A 22,597-nucleotide genomic window follows, 5' to 3' on the forward strand; every position below is an offset into this window, starting at 1 on the left:
ATAAGATAATCATAAAAAGAGATAAAGCTGACTCCAAGTTAAGAACTGATCATCAACAAGGAAAATATATACAAAGATTTGTCATGTATTTAGATAGACATGGTGTTGCAAATGTTTTGGAATTTGAGGTGGTTGATGGGATTTGCTCTGACAAATGTTTATTTAATCGAACTCATGACAAATGTTTATTTAATCGGATTCCTCCAGAGACCTTTCATATAACAGTCTCTTAATGCCTTCTTTGGAGGTCTCATCATTTACTTGATCATGTCACAGTTTTGTTGCTTTATTGCAATTTACGGCATGGTCTTGAATTAACAACCATTTCAGGTGCATGAAAAAACTGCATACATCTGATCCTTCTCAAACACTGGAGCCGCATGCATTAGGTGCAAAACCCAACCCCCTCCCCTCCCCTGCACCCACCTCCCTACACACACGCCGCACCCCGCCCCCCCCCACGTTATCATCTTGCTTGTTTGAAATTATAATGCATGCAAATTGCTACTTCTTGATTGTCACTGTCTTGGTTTTCAAAGAGCATTTTGCCTATGAATCAACTGGTTCATTGTTGATAGGAATGTCTTATACAAGCAACAAATCATTTAAGCTCCATGTTATAGGCATGCCTGGCATATATCATGCTTGATTTATTCATATGTCATGATCTGCATGTTTTCAGAAGGTTCTCCGTCTGGACCTGCTACACTTTCATGGGTTTCAAATACATTCCTTAGACTAGTCATATGCATATCGGATGATCAGAGAGCCTAGAGAACTAACTAGTATGAGAACCGACTATAGAATACTATCCATAGCATAAGCTTGCACTTTATGTTTTTGAATTTTATGGCAGGCAATTATGCTTGACAATGGATGTAAAATTCCTTGCATCAAATGGTGAGGACCTAGACCTAGATCATCAAATGAACATCATGCTTGTTTGGTCCAGTCACTCCAGTGTCACTGTGTTCATGCTTTTAGAAGTCTTTTCAGCAAATTGACATACTAGTTACTGTTGCATTCCATCACATGCACAAGTAGTGCATTCCAAAATGTTGATTAGTCACCCTTATCAATGTCTTTGTACTCCATTCAGTTCTCCTCACTTTCATACTCTTGACTTTTGGAATGTCTCTCCCACTTATCATCAAAGTCCACATCTTCCCAATCATTATTCTGCAGGTAAACGGAAAACAACAGTTATATGCAAGTAAAAGCAAGTATTTTAAGTTATTGTGTTATGGACTGCTTATGATTCGTCTTTGCTGAACATGGCATTGACACATTACCAGTCGAAGGCATTGCTAACTTATAGTAGAGCTTTAGAAATACTAGAAACTATTAATTTTGTCACTGCTAAAAGGAACTATATTCATGCAAAATACGTTGGTAGTTGAGATTAAAAGTGCTACCTTTTGTTTGATACCATGTCTTTGACACCACTCTGTTAACCTTGGACAATCTTCAATTTCAATATCGAGGGTGGAGTTTGGCAGCTGTTCATCAGGTAAGAAATGAAATTTAGGGCAGAATGCTATCACCATCAGCTCAAGGGAGGTGAGGTTGCAAAGACCCACAGCAGTTGTAAGCTCCTCACAATCTTCAATATGTAGTTCCTTCAGTGCTGATAGATTCTCATGCAGCCTAGGTAGAGCACTCAGTTTGTTACAGGATGAAATTTCCAAGTACTGAAGAGTGAATGGCAGCACATCATCAGAATTTAGGAAGAGCTCAGGACACATATCTAATGTCAAGCTCTCAAGGGAATTGAGGTTCTGTAGACACATCAATGTTGAAAGCTGTTCACAAGTTGTGATTGAAAGCTCCCGTAGAGCAGACAGAGGCTGGTACAGAGGAAGGGATGTCAAGTTTGGGCAGCTTGTAATGTCGAGGGACAGAAGGGTGGGTGGCAGACGATCATCTGGTGAGAACTGGAATTTAGGCAAGGCATGCAATCTCAAGTGTTCAAGAGAAGTGATTTTGTGCAGCTCGACAATTAAAGTAAGATTCATGCAATCACTTATTTCCAAATTGTTTAGAGCATTGAGGCTTCCATGAAGGTGAAGGATGCTTAAGTCCTCAGACCATGAAATTTCTAAGGAATGAAGAGATTGGAGTTCTAAGGTGGATGCCCAGAGATTCTCATTCGATTTCCCTTGCAAATCCAGACTTTTGACTGAAGGGAGTTTGGGGAGTGCAGTTATTGCTTCAACATTCTCCATCTCTAATATTTCCAGTGAAGTTGGGAGGAGGGGTAACCCATTTAGCTTCGAGCAATGTTTAATGACTAATCTTCGGAGGCAAGGAAAGTCACCATCCTCGACACCAGTCCACTCCCCCCACTGGTTCAAACATTCTAAGTCTAGTGTGTCCAGTGCTCGAAATGCTATAGAGGAACTCGTACTGCTGTGGCTGCAGAACTCACAGCCAACATGTTGGATCCCATCCATGTTACCTATCAAGAGATTTTGGAGGCATGGTAACTGACCAAGTGGTGGGAGGAGCTTGCAACTATGGCATTTTGTAAGTGCAATGGAGTTCAGTCTAGAGAATAAAGGATCTCCTAACCAGCTTGGGAATCTCATGCCACAATAACCTCGCAGGATGAGGTGCCTGAGGTTTCTGTATGGTTGGAGGTTTTGAAGAATACCATCTGCCAGAAAGCTGGAGGTCTCTGTGATGCTGCCTGTGTTGAGGGTAGATCCATCACTATGTTGCTCACCAGGACCCTGAGAACTACTTGCTTGGGTGCTTTTCTCAGAATTCCATATTAATGCCAATGTTCGTAAATGCTCTTTGGCCTTCAAATCTGCTATGCTGGCTTCCTTTCCACTGGCAACATTCTGAAGCCCTGCTATGCCAAGATGTCCTCTAAGATTTCTCAGCTGCCTCAATTCGTCAATTCTACAGTGCCTGTTGACATTAAATGCTGGAAGGGTCTCAAGTCTAGTAAGAGTTCCGATCCCTGATGGTAGACTAACACAAGCTGCAAAGTCCTTTGTTGGAAGCTCCAAATGCCGCAGATTAATGAGCTTGACAATCCCATTGGGTAGTTCTTGGAGGCTCGTGCAGTACTTCAAATCCAGTGTCTGCAGGTAATATAGACTACCTAAAGAGTTAGGTAACCCTTTTATTGTACTTCCCCGGAGACCAAGATAGCATAGCAGTTTCAGCTGACCGATGGAACTTGGAAGCTGCTTGATTCTGGTATAGCTCAGATCAATCACCCGCAAACATGGTAACATCTGGAACAGATCACTACACAACCTCACATTCTGGCAGACATTACCGATACCTCCTCCGTTCAAAGTTTTTACCTTCGTATTTACGTAGAGCAGTGATCTAATCCTTCTGTTCTCCTCCTTCAGAGGTTCAAATTGGATGTCAGCTTTGGTTTCATATGGAATCAGAGATAGATGGCTGGCTTCATTGGTGATGTAGCTCACCTTCTCATCCTTATTAACACTGCATTCTTTGCCTGCAATTGATCGTGCTAGATCGCAGATGAGGTCATGCATCAGAAACAATTGCTGGTCCTCATGTTGTGAGATGATAAAGGATGTTTTCTGCTGCAGGTTTTCGCTACCTGTCAGTGACAACTGGAGGGATGAACAAATCAAAGGTAATTCCTCATCAATTGGAGACAATTGAAAGAACGACCGTCTGTGTAAGTCATCAAAATACTTCTTTCCTATGTCTTCAGCTCGTCTTGTTTCCACGAATGGGATAAGGCCTTGAGCCATCCACAATTTGATCAATTCATCCTTCTCGAACAAATAATTTTTTGGAAACAAGGCGCAGTACATGAAGCATGGTTTTAGATGTGTAGGCATGCGATGGTAGCTTACTCTCAGTGCAGGCAGAATACCATCATCTTCCTCGTCTAGTTCCCATAAATCACTTTGCAAGATGTCTTCCCACTTATCTTTGTCTTCTTCATAGTAAAGAAGCCCTCCAAGGTTCTTTATAGCCAATGGCAAGCCTTTGCACTTTTGAACTATCTTCATGCCAATTTCTTCCAGGTTGTGGCTGCTGTCAGGGTCTCGGTTCTCAAGTGCATACTGCTTGAACAACGACCAAGCTTGATCTTCAGTCAGGCCAGCAAGCTGATATGGAAGCACTGTTTGCATAATCCTTGCCACTGACTCGTTACGAGTGGTGACAAGGAATTTGCACCGTCCTCCACTGATGAAAGCCACTCTTAAGCTATCCCAAAGGTTTATGTCTTCAGTCCAAACATCATCCAGAACAAGCAGTAGTCTCTTTCCCACCAATTCTTCCTTGAGAACAGATTGTAGTGAGCTTAGTTCTGTGAGGTCACATTTTTCCTGAGTAATGCTTTCTATGATAGCTTTATATATTTTGATCACATCAAAATCTACTGAGACACTGACCCATACTCTTGTGTTGAAGCATTGGCGTACTGTTGGATCTTTGTAAACGAGTCGAGCCAGGGTGGTCTTTCCAATCCCGGCCATGCCGATGATGGGTATGACGGATAATTTGTCTGCACTGCCTTTCTCTGATACCAGCATTTCTACAATTTTTTTCTTATCTTCTTCTCTTCCATAAACACAAGATTCATCTACATATGGGGTGCTTTGCGGAGGCTGGACTGGTACACTAGATCTGCTCACTCCAATGTTATCTTTCAGACTCAGGGCTTTCCGTTCTTCTGCGAGCTCATCAAATCTTATGCTAATATCCTTGATCCTACTTTGTATGCCACCTGGAATTGCAATTTGGGTTGGAAGAACAGTAGTAGCAACCAATTTTCTTGCCTCCAACTTTCTTTTCCTGGTTGCAGGTCGTGGTAGATCTCCACCCTCAGCTTTGATTCGCAGAAACTCATACCCATACTCAGCTAAAACATCCTCAGCAAGGTAAGCCAAGTCTTTTAGCTCTTTCAGCCAGAGTTTCACTGCTTCATCTCTTATCTCCCTCTCCTCTGCATCGCTGAGAACTGCTTGAATCCTTGACAGTGTTCCCTCCATCTTGGACAGATCCTCGTGAACACTGCCTTGCTGGGATGAGAGTGCCGAGCCAAGTGATGCAGGTATGTTGCCGATCATCCATTTGATGATGGAGGATAAAATTGCACCCGCCATTGCAATCTCTCCCCTTCTTTTCAAGTCAAGCAGCACCAAGGAGATTTTGGAACAGCAAGCAGAGATGAGAAATCAAATGAAGAAATAGGTTAGTCTCATAGACTTGGCCAAAGCTCTAGCTGAATACATTTGTATCATTCATGAATGAGTTGACATAGTCTAACACGCTAGTTGATTGCAAGTATTTGTTAGGTTGGCTGGTTCCTTCGATTGAATATATGGTTTCAGTTGTCAGCATAACCTGCAGAAGAATATATTCTATTTGTTTAGGCAAAGGTGCAGCTCAGATTTGCATATATGACGCCGTAGTGCAGATCAGATTTGCATATATGCTGCCGTAGTGCAGCTCAGATTTGCATATATGCCATCACAGTTAAATCAAGTTGAAGCTCTAATTGACATTAACATCTTTTAGAACACATTATAGTGGTAAGAGTGTTTGTATATTGAAAATTTAACATTTTATATCCTTTTAGTTCAAACCAGTCAAATTAGTTAAATCAAGTTGAAGCTCTAATTGACATTAATATCCTTTTTAACACATTATAGTGGTAAGAGTGCTTGAGATATTGAAATTTTCACATTTTATTATCTTTTCAGTTCAATCAAATTATAACTGGGTTAGAAGTGACCAACTTGAATTTAGAGGATTTGCAATGATAGATACGTAAAAAAGGTGCACTTCTATTATTGACTATGGATGCCATGTGCTTTAGCACAAAGTCAATGTCTTTGTCTGCCAAAATTGTCTTGCATTATTGGTGCCTCTTTTGCTAAGAATCTTGAAATATGTGTGCCAGTTGTCTGCTACTACACATTTGGGATGCTTTTCTGGAACCAACTTGTCGGATCATTGACGATCAGTACCAGAAGGTTCAGCTCTTCAAGACTAGCAGAGACTTTGAAGCAGGCGAAGGATCCACATATCTCAGCGGAAACAGCAGAAGATCAATGGCAATGTTTCGTCTTTCTTCCATCATATCAGGACTAGACAAGTTAGCATCATACATCACAAGTTCGTCTTCATCTTCATGTGATCCATGTGGCACGGATGAATTGGTGGAGTTGAAGGATTCAGTGGTGAGGACCCGAAATTATGTCATGAATTCAAGGGGAGTTATTGGAGATGCATCTGTGAAGCTCTGGCTGATGGAGCTCAACAACTTGGTTCATCTTATAGATCATATCGAGCACCAGAGATCCAGCGAAGAGCAACAACCTCAGTTGGTAACTTGCAGAAAGAGAGCGAAGCTAGAGAAGAAAGAACCAGCTCCAGATGTGATCAACTGCAAAGTAAAGGAGATCAGGAAGAGATTCCATGAGATGTCAGCTGACTGGGCTGCTATCCATTTAACAGAGAGTGATGTAGGGATGCAGTTTCAGCAACAAAGATCATCACCTTCTGGCTTCCAAATAGATGAATCATGCATTTTTGGCAGGGATCATGACAAAAACAAGGTGATCGAGCTATTGTTTTCAGATGACAGCAAGAGAGGCAATGTTTCTATCATTTCCATTGTTGGCGTGGCAGGTATTGGGAAGACTACACTTGCTCAGCTTGCTTACAGTGATCCAAAGATATGTGCACATTTCACAGCTAGGGGATGGGTGTGTGTCTCTGGAGACATCGATGCTGTGAGACTGCTGCAAGCAATCATACAGTCGGTCACAGGAAAGGCTTGCCAAGACAAGGATTTGGTAACGCTCGAAAGAACACTAGAAAGAGTGTTGAAGGGAACAAAATTCTTGCTTGTTTTAGATGATGTCAAGGAGGACGACAGCCTCTGGGACTGCTTGTGGTCGCCATTACTTGGTGCAGAAACGAGCAAGATTGTTGTCACCAGTCGCAATGAGCTAGTTTCTAACAGCATCCAAGAACTCGTACTTCCTCATCACCTGAGCAGCTTATCTGAAGCTAACTGCTGGTCTCTTTTCCGTAGGTTTGCATTTGACGGTGAAGATCCAAATGAGCATCCAAACCTGGTGGAGATCGGCAGGAAGATTGCTGCAATGTGTAGAGGGTGGCCGCTGGCCGCAAAGACGCTCGGTGTTCTTCTCCGGTTCGAAACCGACGAGGATAGGTGGTTGGATATCCTGCAAGGTGAGGTGTTAGGGCTGGTTGGTGGTCTCAACTTCACTCTGCAACCTTCAGATGGTGCTTGGTAGTCTCAACTCTTGACTCTGCAACCTTCGGATGGTGCCATGGAGCATAGATGATGTTGATGAACACCATTGTGATTTGCCTCTGCTGATTTCTCCAAACAAAGAACTGAAAGAATAATGTATGAAGACTCTATAAATTTCAAATATGGAAGTTTATTTTGCTCATTGTTTCGGGTACCCGATTCAAACCCGATCCGATAACCTCTTAAAATGGCTTCCTCATTAATTTTGTCCTTTTTCTTTCTCTGTGATTAGTTTATATGGGCCCCACCTCTCTGCTTCCACGCGATCCTGACCCTCGATCCTGAAATCTAGATGATGTACGGTCAGGATCATCGCGGGCCATCGCCAGTGGTCGGCTCCCCTCCCCCATCCTGCTGCCAACAAATTATTAATGGGGTGGTATATAGCCACTCGCGAGACGTCACGTCTCTTTTCTTTCTCCCTCTCTCTCTCTCCCCTCTCCCCCTCCCCCCCCCCCCCCCCCCCCCCCGCTACTCCGCCAAGTGAAGAGGGAAAAGGAAAGAACGAGAAACGGAGAGGAGGAGCGAACGAACAGAGGGCGACTTCTTCCCTCCTTCCTTGTTTCACGTCCGCTTCCCTCACGCGATCCAGATTCAGATCGAGATTTAGATCGGAACGGTCGGTTCACTTTCTCCTGCTCTCGATCCATCGGCCTCGGATCGAATACGTCGCTACTGGAGGCGCGCATCTACGATTTGCCCGAGCTAGGTTTTGATCTGTCTTGGTCGGATCCGGTGAGTTGGATCTACCGTGTTCTACGATCTGTTTGTCCTGTCGTTTCCGAGCATGTGATCATCGTTAGTTTGACCCGTTTTTTAATCTATTGAATTGGTGGCCATCTTTATATCCTCCGCATTTTCCAGTCGAATGCGTCGGTGTTGGAGGCGCGGATCCAGTATTTTTTCGATCTAGGGTTTGATCTTTGTTGGCCGGACCTGGTGAGCTGGATCTACTGTATTGCCTGTCCTGTTTTCTCTATCGAGCCGCAGCATGTGATCGCCTTCATTTTGATCTGTTACTGAATCTGTCCCATGTTTACCACGTTTAGATCTTTTTTTATTTCCGACTAGAATGCATCGGTGCGTGAGGCGCGGAGCCACGATTTACCCGATCTAGGGTTAGATCTTTCTTGGCCGGATCACGTCAGTTGGATTTATTTTGTTCTCCGATCTTTTTGTTATATCAATCCTACCATGAAATCATCATCAGCTTGATCTGTTATTCCATTCGTTGCATCTGTACCATGTCTAGATCCTGTTCATTTTCCGTACTGTCTCCCGTCGGCGTTAATCGAGGATCTCAAGGTACCCAGGGCTAGCATAGGTGGAGGAGAAAGAGAGGGGAAGGGGATCAAGATATGATTCTAAGGTCTTTCTACTCGAACTACCCAGATCATGTAGCCTGACGAATCTTTGGTAGTTGGAATGTCATGATCCTGGTATTTGATCTTATATTTTTCATGTTATGAGTGTGTTCATAAGAGTCAATTCATGTTGTTTTGGTTGCATTTCCTTCTGACAATGCTTCAGATTATTGACCTTAATGATGATAATGCCCTACCCAAGGTTCTCAATTTCGGTTCATACTGGTTTACCGAGCCTTGCTCGGTACGATATGTACCGAGGTGTACCGATGGTATGATGGGGTCTCGGTACCGATGGTATGATGGGGTGTGCCGACAGTACACCCAAAAAGAGTTAAAAAAATTTCAAAAATACCTAGAGGTAACGGTCCAAAAATATTGGGGTGTATCGATCGGTACACCTTGGTAATGGATGAAATCTAAGGTGAATCGATCGGTATGCCTCAGTAACGATCAGATTTTGATCATTACTAATCGGTATAGGTCCTGTATTGCTCGATATGGGGGTCAAAACATTAGTACCGACTGGTAAAGGGTGGTCCGTATATCGGTATCCTTTTTGACTGGTACGCACCATCTGTACCGGGCAGTACACAGTGAAATTGAGAACCCTAGCCCTAAGAGTTTTGAAAAGGTTTTAAAGGCTTGCTTGAGTTTTGACTTTAAGTTTCTGTGTAATTGGAAGATGAAGACTAAATTGCCGTTGAGGAATGTAGACTAAAATCCATCCTGTTGAATAGTGTTTTACGATGTTAATTTCCATTACCAAAGTGAAACTATTTCATCTATACGCAAAATCTAATTTCTGTAGTCTGCTGCATCTGGTCAGCGACAATGATCATGCATATTCAAGAAATCATGACTTGTGGGGAATAAAAAAGTCAATACAGTTAATGAATCGAATCTATAAATGGAAATTTTAGTGATTCAAGCTTTTGACAAACATTATGCTACCTTGGTTGGATGATGCTATTTACTGAATTCACTGTCACAAATTTTCTTTCTTATACATTAGCATGTATAATGCCTGCACTACCTTTTGAAATGTTGATATAGTTTATGAATAGTAACTTATATTGTTTGAATTTATGGTTTCTAATGTAGAAGCATCCGTGTAGCAATGCAAACTGTAATCTGGAGATTTAGAGACTGAGTGCGATAAGAAGTTCACACAAGCAGAAAATATGGCACCTACAAGTAAGGCCGATAGGAAAGCAGCATTAGATGTAACCGCTTGGATGTTCAATGTTGTGACATCTGTTGGAATTATCATGGTCAATAAGGCCTTAATGGCTATGCATCGCTTCAGTTTTGGTAAGCCCATAAGACTCTTCTTTTTATGATTTTTGTATAATACTTGGGCCACCATATTTAATGGCAGTTCTGCAGCTTCCAAGACAGCAATCAATAAAAAGAAGAATGACTTATTTTCATATTTAGTTGAGTTTACTTGTTGGAAAATTATGCCAGATTTTATATATCTTGTTTTTGAAAATCTTGTTATTGCTAAACTTGAAAATTAGAAGATTATTAGTTTCGATTTATATAAATGCAATTTATATATTTTTTTAGTGTATAGATAAGTCAGATAGTTCAAATTTTTAGATTTGAAATTCCTACTCAAGACTAAAAGTATGTGAATATTTAATTAATTTTGTTTAAAATATTAGACAATGTTAACAAAACATCACCTAAGGCTCATCTGTAGCTTATATGTTCAATAAAGCATGCTATAGATGCCTCTCGTAAGGTTCCAAAAGGCTCTAAAAGGTTCCAAGATATTGAGGTATATTTATTTATAAATGTAATATAATATCCACTCATCAATATAAGAGGAAAATATGAAAACATGACAAGTTTGTCCTTCATTAAGAAAAAAATTTGAACAGTCAGATTTTGACATAACAGTTTTCATTCCTAAGTGTTTCTTGATTGTTTATTCATTTACTTGATTTTTCTTTACTTTCTTCTATTACTGTTGTTTCTTGTGTCTGTTGCTTTCTTTCTTTCTTTTGTTCAACTTTTTCTACTGCATTTTACAATGGGTTCACTGATCTGTTTTTTGAGATAATAAGTCATTTTCAGGATATATTAGTATGCCAATCACAACCATTTTATATTATTTAATATTAAAATTACTTATAGAAATGTTGAGTTATATGGCTTACCTTTGTGCCTCACACCTCAGCTCCAAGACTAGGCTCCTGGTGACACTAATCTAGCTTTCAAAATTAACTTTATAGTATAGTTTGACATGGCATGTTACATGCAAGCTTCAAAGTAAAGACCATATAATCTTGGTGTCTGGTGTCCTGGGTTCTTCTGGTAAATTGGAAAAATTAGGAAAAAAACCAAAAAAAAACTTAAAAATTTAAAGTAAATGTTATATCTACATAAGCTGCTGTTGTTGGCAAAACACAAAAAATGTTACCGAACCTGTCATTGGTGTTTGAATGATTATTGGAATTGTTTAGACAAGTTCATAAAATAATTAGAGAGGGGCTGGGGATGTTGGAGAAGGGGCAAAAATTAAAGTAAATTCTAACTCCATAGGTTGCTGCTGTTTGAAAAAGAATGTTATTGAACCTGTCATTTGTTTTTGAATGATTATTGGAACAGTCCAATTCACAGAATAATTAGACAGAGGCTTATGAACTGGTGTGATTTTGATCCACTAACCCATCCTATTTATTTCATTCCAGCAAGGACTCGTTTAAACACCAAAACTGATAATAGAGATTGATAGGTTTCAGACCTGGTTAATTAGTTTAGAGTCATTTAGACATGTTCTACTTATTTAGGATCAGAATTTCTTGTTAATATATAAACCACTTTGTTTGATGCATAAGTCTAAAACTTTGACCCGACATGGTGAGCTGGGAAACCATATAATAGACAAGGTGATTACTAGTTTTAAGTCAAGGGTACAAGTTCTGCCCTGGTTGAAAGGCAAAATGACAATATCCTACAAAATATAACCTGAAAATACTATCAAACTTATTATGACACAGCATGGACAACCATAATCCTACTATGCAAATACTAAGGTTCGTCGTATCACGTTATACCGTCTAATATGACGGTACATACTGATTTGTTAGTATGTCCCACTATATCATGTGTTGATACGTTGGTATGATTAAGTATGTATCGTACCGACGGCTGATTGGTATGCCGGTATGGATTAGTAAGGCAAACCATGACAAATACTACTAGAATGCAGGGATTTAAATCAATCTAAATTAGAGAAATTTCAAATAGCAACTTAAATAGTCAACAGACTTGGGAATGACTAAGATTTTAGCATAAAAGAACATCCACAATGAAATTAAAATATATGATAACAATAATAATCAGATATTTCTACAAGCAAATTGTAATATATATATATATGTCTACTGTAATAGTCTCAAAACAAGGTTAAAACATTCAGTTGTAAAGCGACAGGAGCAAATAAATGTTGATTAAGTTCCTAAGTCTAAAACTTTTGACCAATGACTTTTTCCACAATAAAGATGTTAGATCTCATCGTCTAGGGTAGTAAGACTAGGTCTCTGCAATGACTTTCACCACAAAGCAACATCCTTTACCCAATATGATATCCAAAGAAAGAGCAAGCGGCTTCAGTGGTAAATGATAGAACATGGAGTGAAAAAGAGGGGTAGAAGACAAAAAAAGGGGGTTAGATGCAGGAACAACTCAAGCCATTAAAAAGAGGGTTAATACAAGATTTTCTTTTCTTTTTTCAAAAAGGGCTCAAAGTTGAACCTCCCCGCCCCTCAGATCTAGTTGCCATTCACTTTGTAGATGTTGGCCAGGAAACCAATAACAGCCAAATCTGATCGAGCATGTTAGCAATCAAATACAATTGATGTCAGGTAACATCTAGAAAAGGACCTCACTTCTATTTATGCTTTTAAATAAGAATAAAATAGAACATATAAATTATTAAGTGTTATGGTAAGGTGACCCCCACATCTATGTGATCAAAGACTATGCCCACATTGCACTATATCTGAGATGATGAGCATGTAAACTTTTATAAATTACACCAACAACCAAGGTTCTAAATACCTGTTTGAAAGGTAGGTAGCCTCCATTATTTATTAGTCTGACCAAATACTAATACCAAAACACACAGCTGAGACCAATACATATACATTTCAGTTTTTTTATTATTTTGATCAATGATACCAGGATCTTTGACCATTATACCTTGAAAATTGTGATGATTTTGGCCATCATAATTCTTATAATTTATAGTTGCTTTGTGGATCTAAGATACTTCATCAGGTAACTAAAAATGTTTCAGTAAACCAGTTCTATTTAATGCATACGAATCTAATTTTTGATTTGTTCTTTGTACTCGACTTTGCAAATCAGATTCTTAGCACAAATGCAAAGAAAAATTTCAGAGTTTCAAGCTCCCTAGGCTGTTAATTGTTTCTAATTGATATTAATTTTGATTTCCATAAATTTTATAAGTCTTTTTTATTGGTAGCTGGTACTTATGTGACGCATTCTGTTTTATGCTGCAGCTACAACATTAACGGGTCTGCATTTTGCCATGACCACAATCATGACTTTACTATTTAAGTGGCTGGGATACATTCAGCCCTCTCATTTACCTTTGTCTAACCTTATAAAGTTTGTGCTTTTTGCAAACTTATCAATTGTTGGGATGAACGTTAGTTTGATGTGGAACTCCGTCGGATTTTATCAGGTTTGTTCTGGTCAAAGACTATGAGTTTTATCATTCTGAATACAGCAAATAATTTCATGAGACTCGCTTTTGTAATTTGTTGACAGATTGCTAAGCTGTGCATGATTCCAGTATCATGTCTTCTCGAAGTTGTGTTTGATAAAATTCATTACTCAAGGGCCACAAAGCTCAGCATAGTGGTGGTTCTCATAGGTGTTGCTATCTGTACAGTTACTGATGTGAGCGTTAATGCTAAAGGGCTGATGGCTGCTATTATAGCAGTGTGGAGCACTTCTTTACAACAATATGTGAGTAAGCAGATACACATCTGAATCTTGTCGTTGTTTGGACATGATCAATAAATAGAACTTCTAATGCTATCTCTTTTAGATGTGTTTATTCACATAGCTTTCTATAGACTACCTGATTTTTAAATTTGCTTATTGTACATTTGAGTGGATGATATTTTTTGAACTTGAGTTTTATATGTAAGATTGTTGCCTATACATGTTGCGTTCGATCTAAAAAAACCCACTTGCATGACGATTATCTCTAGTCCAACACAGCGATTAGTTAGGATAACGGTTCTTGTGATATTTCCTTGAAGCAACTTTATCGGTCTAGTATGTTTGAGATCCATCGTGTGTGACCATTATATGGCACATATTATGCGCTTATTGCAAACTGTACTTGTCTAATAGATGTGTTTGTTTGATCATAAGAAGTTTTACGTGAAACCATTTTAGGCGAAAATTCTTTTTCCCAGGAGTGAATAAGTCATTCTGATATTTGTTTTACTCATTAGGAATGGAAAATTAGTTTGTCAAACTTTTTTGTTTACATCAAATTACATATTCTCTCTTGATTAGAGGGAGGGATGTGTCATCCACAAATAAAAGTTGAGGAACCAGTTTCAGCGGATAATAATTCTCCAGTTGTCTCTAAATGCTGTTATGAGTTATACATACCTTTAGTGATATTTTCCTAAACATTTCAGACTGTGTCAAGGCAATGGTGCGACCTTCTATTCATTTCTAGCTTGCGTCTCGAGAATAATGAGTAACTATTTCATTAAAGTTTTAACCATTTTTTTTAATTGATTTGACTTCTGCAGTATGTGCATTTTCTTCAAAAGAAATATTCGCTAGGATCGTTCAACCTCCTCGGGCATACTGCTCCTGCTCAGGCAGCATCACTGTTGATATTAGGGCCTTTTGTTGATTACTGGTTGACGAACAAAAGGGTGGACAGATTTGATTACAATGCAACCGTCGTGGTAAGCACATGATGGATTTATTTATTATTTTCTTCTTCTAGATCCTTGTGTTTATTGTTCTCTCTTATGTTTTGATTTTGGTTGGCCTGCATTATATGGTAATATTTTATTTTATTTTATAGATTCGTTGCCAAATACTTGATTCATGTTGTTTACTCCTCCTATGTGTTGTATGTGGCAGTTGTTCATCATCCTCTCGTGCACCATTGCTGTAGGAACCAATCTTAGCCAGTTCATCTGTATAGGAAGATTCACTGCAGTGTCCTTTCAAGTAATCGGGCACATGAAGACGATCCTTGTCTTAATCTTGGGATTCTTCTTGTTCGGCAGGGAAGGCCTCAATTCACACGTAATCTTTGGAATGATCTTAGCGGTTTTAGGTATGATGTGGTACGGAAGCGCATCGTCAAAACCAGGGGGTAAAGAGAGGCGCACTTTCTCGTTGCCCAGTGACAAATCTCAGAAGCTTGGACTGCGTGCAGAGTCGGGAGAGCACGACGATAAAGTTTGAGCTGCTCCCGCCCTTGAGAGTGACACTTCCTTTTTCACTGTTTGACGTGTTGGATGGACAGCTAATCGCAGAGCATTCTTGGGCAATTCGTCTTGCAGTAAAATGGGGAATTTCTGTGCCTTGTCTCCACCAATCCAGGATTCCTCGGGGGCATGCTGGGTGAGGCACCATAGCTTTTCACATCAAACTTTTATTTTTCCTTTACTATTCTATGTCAATTTGACTTCTGGTCTTATGAAAAGAATATATGTATATATACCCTATTTAGTAGCCATATCTATGCCTTTGTTAGTTTTGTTTGTTTCCGGAATTTGATAATTTGCAACTCTGATTTACCTCCAATTTATTGAAGGAATTTATTGCACACTTTATAGGTAATATGATATGCTTCCCTGTACAGAAAAAAAAAAAAACAATATTTCAAGTGAGCGCCTACAAAATCAAACCAAAGAAATAAATTTAGGGGAGATTGAGATGGAGGATGGAGGGAATCAAATTAAAGATGACAGAAAGAAGAGAGTGAAGACGAAGAAGATTGAAGAAAACTAAAAGATTAAAAATACAAGGCAAACAAGAAGCTGAGGGAGGGAATTGTAGGGTAAGAACGGTAAAATGTGACTCATGTTAGAAACTCAAAATTTTTAGTACAAAACAAATTATAAGATGATTGTTGCTAGCATCATTTGACTGACTCAACCGATTGTTTACGTCAGATCCGAGGGTTCCATATGAAAACAAAAAATTTTGAGGGGCTGATATGCAAAATAAAAGCAACTCTAGCAAAGCTTCTTCTCATTGTCCTTCGATTGCTTAAAGAGAGAGAGAGAGAGAGAGAGAGCGAGAAAGATGCCTCATGAACCGAATGTAGCAGTTGACTTAAGGAGGAGGAAGCTTGGGCAACAAGTGATCTCCCGTTGACCAAACCCACGTCCTCGTGACAGCAAGCTTGCGCAGTGGGTAGTTTGACTGAACCCCAACGTCGTTGTGGGCAAGAGAAACCTTGAAGGTCAAGCAATCCCAATAGTCGCTAGCTACCTACATTTGGGGCATGGGTCTTGGGAGAGTCGCAACGAAAAAGGAAAGGGAAGAAACCACACCCATCCGTCCATCTTCGGCTATGGCCGCTGCTGTCCTATCCTCAGCGCTCAGCCTGATCCAAGACCTGGTAACTCGCCCACAGTTTCAATCCCCATCCAAAGATGCAGTAGCCATTCACCATGATCTCGACAAGCTCAACGGAAGCATGCTTCAGATCCAACACCTGGCCGCGGACATGGCGAAGGAGGAGGAGGAGAACGGCAAGGACGAGACCGTGCGGCATTGGCTCAGGCAGCTTAGAGGAGCGGCTTATGATGCCGAGGACTTGATCGATGAGTGCCGATTCCAGCTGCTGGCTCGATCCAACACCGACAACGGAGCTCAGATGCCGCCGGAGGAGGTACATGACCCAACCCACCCTCCATCTCAACATGGCATTGCAGTCAGGATTAGGAGCTTGAGAGAGCGGCTCGATGAGATTGCGAAACAACGTGAAACCCTCCACTGGGAGTCATGCCGGGAGCTCGATGCAGAAGCCGAGCTCCCACCGCCGTTGTTGTTCAACGTAGATGACTCTGTCGTCTGCGGTAGAGACGACGACAAGCGTGAAGTGATCGAGCTGTTGTTGGCCAACCATAGAAGAGACCTCTCTGTCATCCCCATAGTAGGCCCTGGGGGCGTCGGCAAGACCGCTCTCGCCCGTCTCGTCTACGACGACGCCACCATTAGAGACCACTTCGATGCCCGAGGTTGGGTATATCTGTCAGAAGATTTCGATCTTATCAGACTAATATCAGCAATTGTTGTCTCATTAACAAACATGAAACATATTTATGTTGAACAAGATCACGGGAAACCTCTGAACTGCCAGATATTGAGAGGGAAGAGATTCCTGTTAGTGCTAGATAATGTTCAGAATGAGAACCAAACCCTTTGGAATTCCTTGAGAGCCCTATTAAGTGTAGGTCTTGAAGGCAGTGCAATTGTAGCGACGACTCGTAGTGAATCAGTTGCCAAGTTCATGCAGACGGTGCTGTCCTACAACCTCATCCCATTACCTGAAGAGGAGTGTCAATTGTTGTTTGAACATCATGCGTTTGGAAGCCAAAATCTTACTGATAACCTAAATTTAGTTGCTATTGGGAAGAGGATCACAAAAAAACTCAAAGGCATGCCATTGGCCGCTAAGATGATCGGTAAACTTCTATGCACTGAGAAAAATGAGGAGAAATGGCATGCCATCTTGCAGAGTGGTGTTTGGGAATCCACTGGTTTGGATGGTGTGGTTTCATCAGCTCTTAGACTAAGCTACTATGGTTTGCCTACATGTTTGAGGGTATGTTTCACGTACACCGCATTGTTTCCCAAAGGATACCTGTTCAAGAAGGATCGACTGGTTCAGCTGTGGATGGCCCAGGGTTTTATCCAACCTATGGGACGAAAACTCCCAGAAGACATTGGTGTGGAGTATTTCGATGAGTTGTTGAGACGATCATTCTTTCAGCAAATAGGGGCTAATGAACATGTGTTTACTGTGCATGACCTAATTCATGATCTTGTGCAAACTATTGCAAGCAAGGAAATAAGTAGGATAAAGAACGAGAATTTTAGCTTTGTTACCTCAGAAGCAAGACATTTATCGTTGTGTCCTGAAGAACTTGGGGCATTCATTCGCTCCTGCAACAGACCCAGGGTTTTACGAACCTTTCTAATTGTGCATAGAGTATTAGATACTTGTGATGTTGACTATGTGTGGAGCAAAGCTTGCTCACCTTTGAGTATGCCGAATGACCTTTTTGTTGGCTTGAAGTTCTTGCGCACTCTGGATCTGAGTGAAACCCCTATTGTAAGTTTGCCAGAATCAATCGACAGCGTTATACATTTGCGCTACCTTGGTCTCAGACATACAAAAATTAGAAGATTACCTGAATCTTTGTGTGGCCTTTACAATCTGCAGACGTTGGACCTGAGAGATAGTGAGAAACTAGAAGAATTGCCCAAGAGCATAACAAATGTCACCAACCTGCGTCATCTTTATCTGCCAAGATATGTTTCAATTATTCCAATGCCACAGGGAATTGGAAAGTTGACTAATCTTCAGACACTATCAACATTTTATGTTGACCATGGAGAGCAAAACTGTGCAATAATGGAGTTGAAGGACTTGGTAAATCTCAGAGGAAAATTCGAGATTGCTGGACTGCACAATGTGGCAAGTGTAGACTATGTCGAGGATGCTTTAAAGGATCTAAGACACATTGCAAAACTGATTCTGTCCTCTGGCAACAATTATGACTATGGGAACCTTGGTGAATTTGATTTCAGCCTGTTTGACAGAGTTGTTGAGGATAACCAATCATTAAGCAATGTGCATGATGAGCTTCAGACTTCCACAGAAAATGTTGTACAAGTCTCAGTACCTAAAGAAATATGTAATGGTTTGGAGACGACTGTTTTTGACAGACTTCGTCCTCATACAAATCTGATGGAGCTGGTTGTGCGTTCTTACGACAGTTTGCAATTTCCCAACTGGATGGGTGATGCTTCCTTTTCCAATTTAACCTCTGTTGAACTTGATTTTTGCAGCAAATGTGAAGTCCTCCCACCACTAGGCCAGCTGCCACTGCTCAGGCACCTTGCTTTTAATGAGTTATCAGGCTTAGAGAACATAGGTCAGGAGTTTTGTGGCCATGATGATATGATCAGGATTAAGGGGTTTCCCTCTCTGGAGACGCTTCAATTCAGAAGTATGTACAGGTGGCAGGAATGGTCTTATGTAGAGGATGGTTCATTCCCTCGCCTTCGTCATCTTGAGTTGAATTACTGTCCTAAGTTAAGGAGACTGCCACACATCCTCCCTTCATTAGTGAATTTGGTAATTTGGCACTGCCCAGAGCTGATGGCCCTCCCAATGCTACCATCACTTACAAGGTTGGAAGGCTGTTGTAATGAGATGATATGGTCCTCCATGCCCCAAGATCTGATCTCCAGGCTTCAGGACCTGAGTATTTGTGAATCTGAGGACCTAGCATCCTTGCCGCTAGAAAATCTTCATGCAATCAGAGAGTTTAATATTTCAAGCTGCCAGCAAAACACAAGCCATGTTGCATTCTTGGAGTTACATCTGCTTAATCTTGTCTTTCTCAAACGCTTCAAAATCAGAAGATGTCCTGGCATCTGGTTCTCACCAAATCATAAGCTGCCGCCTGCACTTCAGGTTCTGGAGATATTGAATTGTCCCTTGCTGGAAGAATGGTGCCACGGACATGGGAGTAATGAACTAGTTCACATTTCTCGAGTAATCGTTGATCAGAAAGATTTCCATCTGGTTGCTGCAGAGCGAACCAAAGATGCTGATCAGGTAAATCTTCTTTTCTTCTGAGTTCAATATACACTAAGCATTTTTTAGTTAAGAATGAATACTTGAGCACTTCTTTCTATACTTGCCTTTGTTGATATTGTTTCTCTGGTAAAACATCTACATATTCTAGCAAAAAGAGTCATTAGAAATTCTGATGTATCATGGAAGACTTCTGCATAAGAAATCAAAAGTCCCACACAACTACATTATTTTGATTTGTCATCATCTTTCAAAGTGATTTCACTTTCTTCTGATACTTCAATGCAGGGAATATATGAAGACAGTTGAAAAGGATAGAATATCTGAACGCTGATGTGTTATAACCATTTTAATTTGGCATCTAGCTGTAAGTCTTCCTTCCGAGAGCCAACCAAAATTATTACCATGCTTCTTGTGCTAGGACCTGTCTGCTCTCAAAAACTAGTATAGTCGGCATTCTTCTGGTGCTTCAATGTGCCAGTTATCTAAATAAATGCCCAATGATGATACAGCATTTTAGTAAGAACAAGTTGACAATGTCTTAGAGTTGTTATTTCTGTAATACTGTTGTCCTTGGCAAGGTCAGAAATAAGATAACCTTATGGCATTTGGTGTTGGAAAGGTCACAGCAGTCGCTCTTGTTTCACTTGTTGAATGTCACTGGATTTAGTTGATTTCTTGTCATTGAACATTATGTTTCTTGTGGCTTAAAGTTAACTCATTCAGATTTCACCATCACTCATATTTGAGCTAATTTCAAGAAAATTTTGTTCTTGTATCACTTGAATGCCTGTAATTTCGGTCGATTCCATGTCATCAAACATAATGTTAACCATGGAAATAAATCAACTCATTCAACTTTTGACATTGCTCGTATATGAACTCTATGCATCACTGCCTTGCAACCATTTTTCTCTTCTTTTAAATAGATTTATTTTCGTTGATTGAAATTGTTTTGATTCTCTCCCTATAATTTACTCAAATTTGTTACAGAGCATCAGTTCCTTGTGTTCCCCCTAAGTTCATAGATCAATTGGAAAAGGAACATTCACAAGCCATCAAATTGGTCATATATAGCATTAAGATAATATAATCTGTTAAGTGGCATAATGATAGAGGATAGAAAGCGAATGATTGGATATATTGATTGGCTTTACCGCAACTGGATGCTTACCATGAGGACTCTGCATTTAGAAGCCCTAATGAAGCGACCGGGGAAATCTGATGATGCTTTAGGTTCATCTCAAGATCTGACTAATAGTAGCTGAAACCCAGCCTAGTCCCAAACCTTTCAAGCTTGCTCCCTACAAACAAATACGGATCAATCCCACCAAAATATGACACGAAATCCTATCCGAAAACGAACGAATCAAGCTTACCGGATCACCGGATAAGAAGATCACATCACACGAGATCTCGACGGTGGCGCTCGCCGATTCTGCCAAGGATCTTGAGGAGAAGGCACCGAGACGAAGGACGAGCGACAATTTCTGGCTTCGATGGAAAGCTTTGCCTCCCCGCCATTTAAATCCGCGAGAAGTCGCCACACTCGCCGGTGGACTCACCGTGTCCCGGTTAGATGACCAAGCTTCTGTGGCCGTATGGAAGAATCTAGATTTGTATCGCGGGCTGTGACGGGCGCGTTTCCTACTTTCTCGTAATTAGTCTCACCTGTGGTGAGCAGAATTTAGGGAAGGCTTTCGAAGCCATTCTTTCTTAGTTGGTACCCGTTCATGGTGTACCCATCCCCATACCTTTCTTATGATTGGATAAGTTAAGGGCTGTAAGGAATTAATAGCCTCCTCCGACCCCTTCGGAATAGAGCGAGACTCTTACGAGAAGTCGCAGAATCATTTGAGATCTACTCATCGAAACACATCAACTACACAGAGCTAACATTAGCAGTCTGAGGAACAAGGAGAACAAATATACATATGCAATGTGGCCCAAAGCCGTCCGATGGTCATCGGACGTCATTTAAAACAGCCACGGTAATAGATGTTTAGATAACGCCCCACGAGTCGAGCGTGGGATAGTTCGACACCACAAAGAACGGGTCGAACTCAGGAAGAACCGGGACATCCATCGCCGGCCCGAACGAAGCGGCTACATCCGGCCCGGCTAAATCGGCCCGGTCGCGCAGGAACGACGACGTGTCGAGCGTCGGAAGAAGACGGCTCCCCTGCACGGCCGCCGCCGGATACTGGTGCTCCCCGGCCGAGTCGCCAGCCCGAGTTCCGGTGGCCCGCTGGACCAGCTCGCGGAAGTTGGTCGGGTCGGCGGCGATGTAGGTGGTGAGCGAGCGCTTCGACGCCCGCGACCTGCGCTTCTTCGCCACCCTCCCCGCACGCGGGTCCAGGAGGTGACACTGACTGACGGCGGTGGGGAGACAAACGAGGGAAGAGGTGGCGGTGGAGAAGGACTCGGGGGAGGGGATGGCGGCGGCGGCGGCGGAGGAGGAATCTGCGAGCAGAGATATCTGGAGGGCTTTGGTGAGGGCGTCGTTCTCGCGTTCGATGGCGGCCTCGGAGATGCAGGAGTAGGAGCGGTACATCCACGTATCGAGAACCGAGCAATTCTCCGCCATAGTCGCAGTACCAATCAGCTACTATTCCTTCTCCTCTCTTCTTCTTCTTCTCGGTTGGACGAGCAGAAACAACGAAGCCAATCACAGGGTGTGAGAAGAACAAGATGAGAGGGAGCGAGTTATAAAGAGGATGGCGGAGCAACTCGGAGGGTATTTTTAATGAGGCGGCGGTGGTGGTGGGGCGAGAGGCGGACAAACCGCGTCGATCGGGCCACGTGTATCCACGGGCTCCGTACTCGGGCGACCGCGGCTTCGTGTTGGGGGCAGTGTACACACTGGGCAGCACAATCCAGTGTGCTGCTTTACGATTCGCGAAGATTCTGATACCGAGCACGGAGCACGGTTCTCCAAGCACTGTCCTAGTCACTGCGATCAAAGCCGCCGCGTTGTTCCGAACCGCTTTCCCACGGAGGGTGCTTCCCTCCGCACCTGAACTCTGGTGCCCACCGAAGATACCACGCCGGTCTCACCTTTGGGCCCAC

The 22,597-nt window shown here is 41.6% G+C and overlaps 4 protein-coding genes across 11 annotated transcripts; 2 read left to right on the plus strand and 2 right to left on the minus strand.

Annotated features, from left to right (window-relative positions):
• Positions 1–604: 604 nt before the first annotated feature.
• On the minus strand, positions 605–5,111 carry LOC103989634 (putative disease resistance RPP13-like protein 1). Its single transcript, XM_009408543.3, has 2 exons — positions 1,416–5,111; positions 605–1,179 (listed from the first exon to the last, which is right to left on the minus strand). The coding sequence occupies exons 1-2, from the start codon at positions 5,109–5,111 to the stop codon at positions 1,096–1,098; spliced, it is 3,780 nt and encodes a 1,259-aa protein (XP_009406818.2). The 3' UTR covers positions 605–1,095.
• Positions 5,061–15,449, plus strand: LOC103989887 (UDP-rhamnose/UDP-galactose transporter 6-like). 7 transcript variants are annotated; one of them, XM_065114592.1, is made up of 8 exons: positions 5,061–5,199; positions 5,912–6,569; positions 6,643–7,212; positions 9,766–9,975; positions 13,200–13,384; positions 13,471–13,671; positions 14,478–14,639; positions 14,821–15,449. In XM_065114592.1, the coding sequence occupies exons 4-8, from the start codon at positions 9,846–9,848 to the stop codon at positions 15,148–15,150; spliced, it is 1,008 nt and encodes a 335-aa protein (XP_064970664.1). In that variant the 5' UTR covers positions 5,061–5,199; positions 5,912–6,569; positions 6,643–7,212; positions 9,766–9,845; the 3' UTR covers positions 15,151–15,449. The 7 variants fall into 7 exon arrangements, with proteins under 7 accessions (XP_064970664.1, XP_064970665.1, XP_064970667.1 ...); XM_065114593.1 differs by having other exon boundaries at positions 5,912–6,191; positions 6,292–7,212; XM_065114595.1 differs by lacking the exons at positions 5,061–5,199; positions 5,912–6,569; positions 6,643–7,212 and adding exons at positions 7,763–8,032; positions 8,162–8,236.
• A 758-nt stretch (positions 15,450–16,207) lies between these two features.
• Positions 16,208–19,950, plus strand: LOC135615720 (putative disease resistance RPP13-like protein 1). 2 transcript variants are annotated; one of them, XM_065114599.1, is made up of 3 exons: positions 16,213–16,315; positions 16,403–19,549; positions 19,817–19,950. In XM_065114599.1, the coding sequence occupies exons 1-3, from the start codon at positions 16,268–16,270 to the stop codon at positions 19,835–19,837; spliced, it is 3,216 nt and encodes a 1,071-aa protein (XP_064970671.1). In that variant the 5' UTR covers positions 16,213–16,267; the 3' UTR covers positions 19,838–19,950. The 2 variants fall into 2 exon arrangements, with proteins under 2 accessions (XP_064970670.1, XP_064970671.1); XM_065114598.1 differs by having other exon boundaries at positions 16,208–19,549.
• Positions 19,951–21,530: 1,580 nt separating this feature from the next.
• On the minus strand, positions 21,531–22,115 carry LOC135613996 (calmodulin-binding protein 25-like). The gene has a single exon (XM_065110990.1). It carries the CDS (start codon positions 22,113–22,115, stop codon positions 21,531–21,533), a length of 585 nt encoding a protein of 194 aa, XP_064967062.1.
• Positions 22,116–22,597: the final 482 nt, after the last annotated feature.

The sequence above is a fragment of the Musa acuminata genome, chromosome BXJ2-6, assembly GCF_036884655.1.
Source record: "Musa acuminata AAA Group cultivar baxijiao chromosome BXJ2-6, Cavendish_Baxijiao_AAA, whole genome shotgun sequence".
Lineage (NCBI taxonomy): Eukaryota > Viridiplantae > Streptophyta > Magnoliopsida > Zingiberales > Musaceae > Musa > Musa acuminata.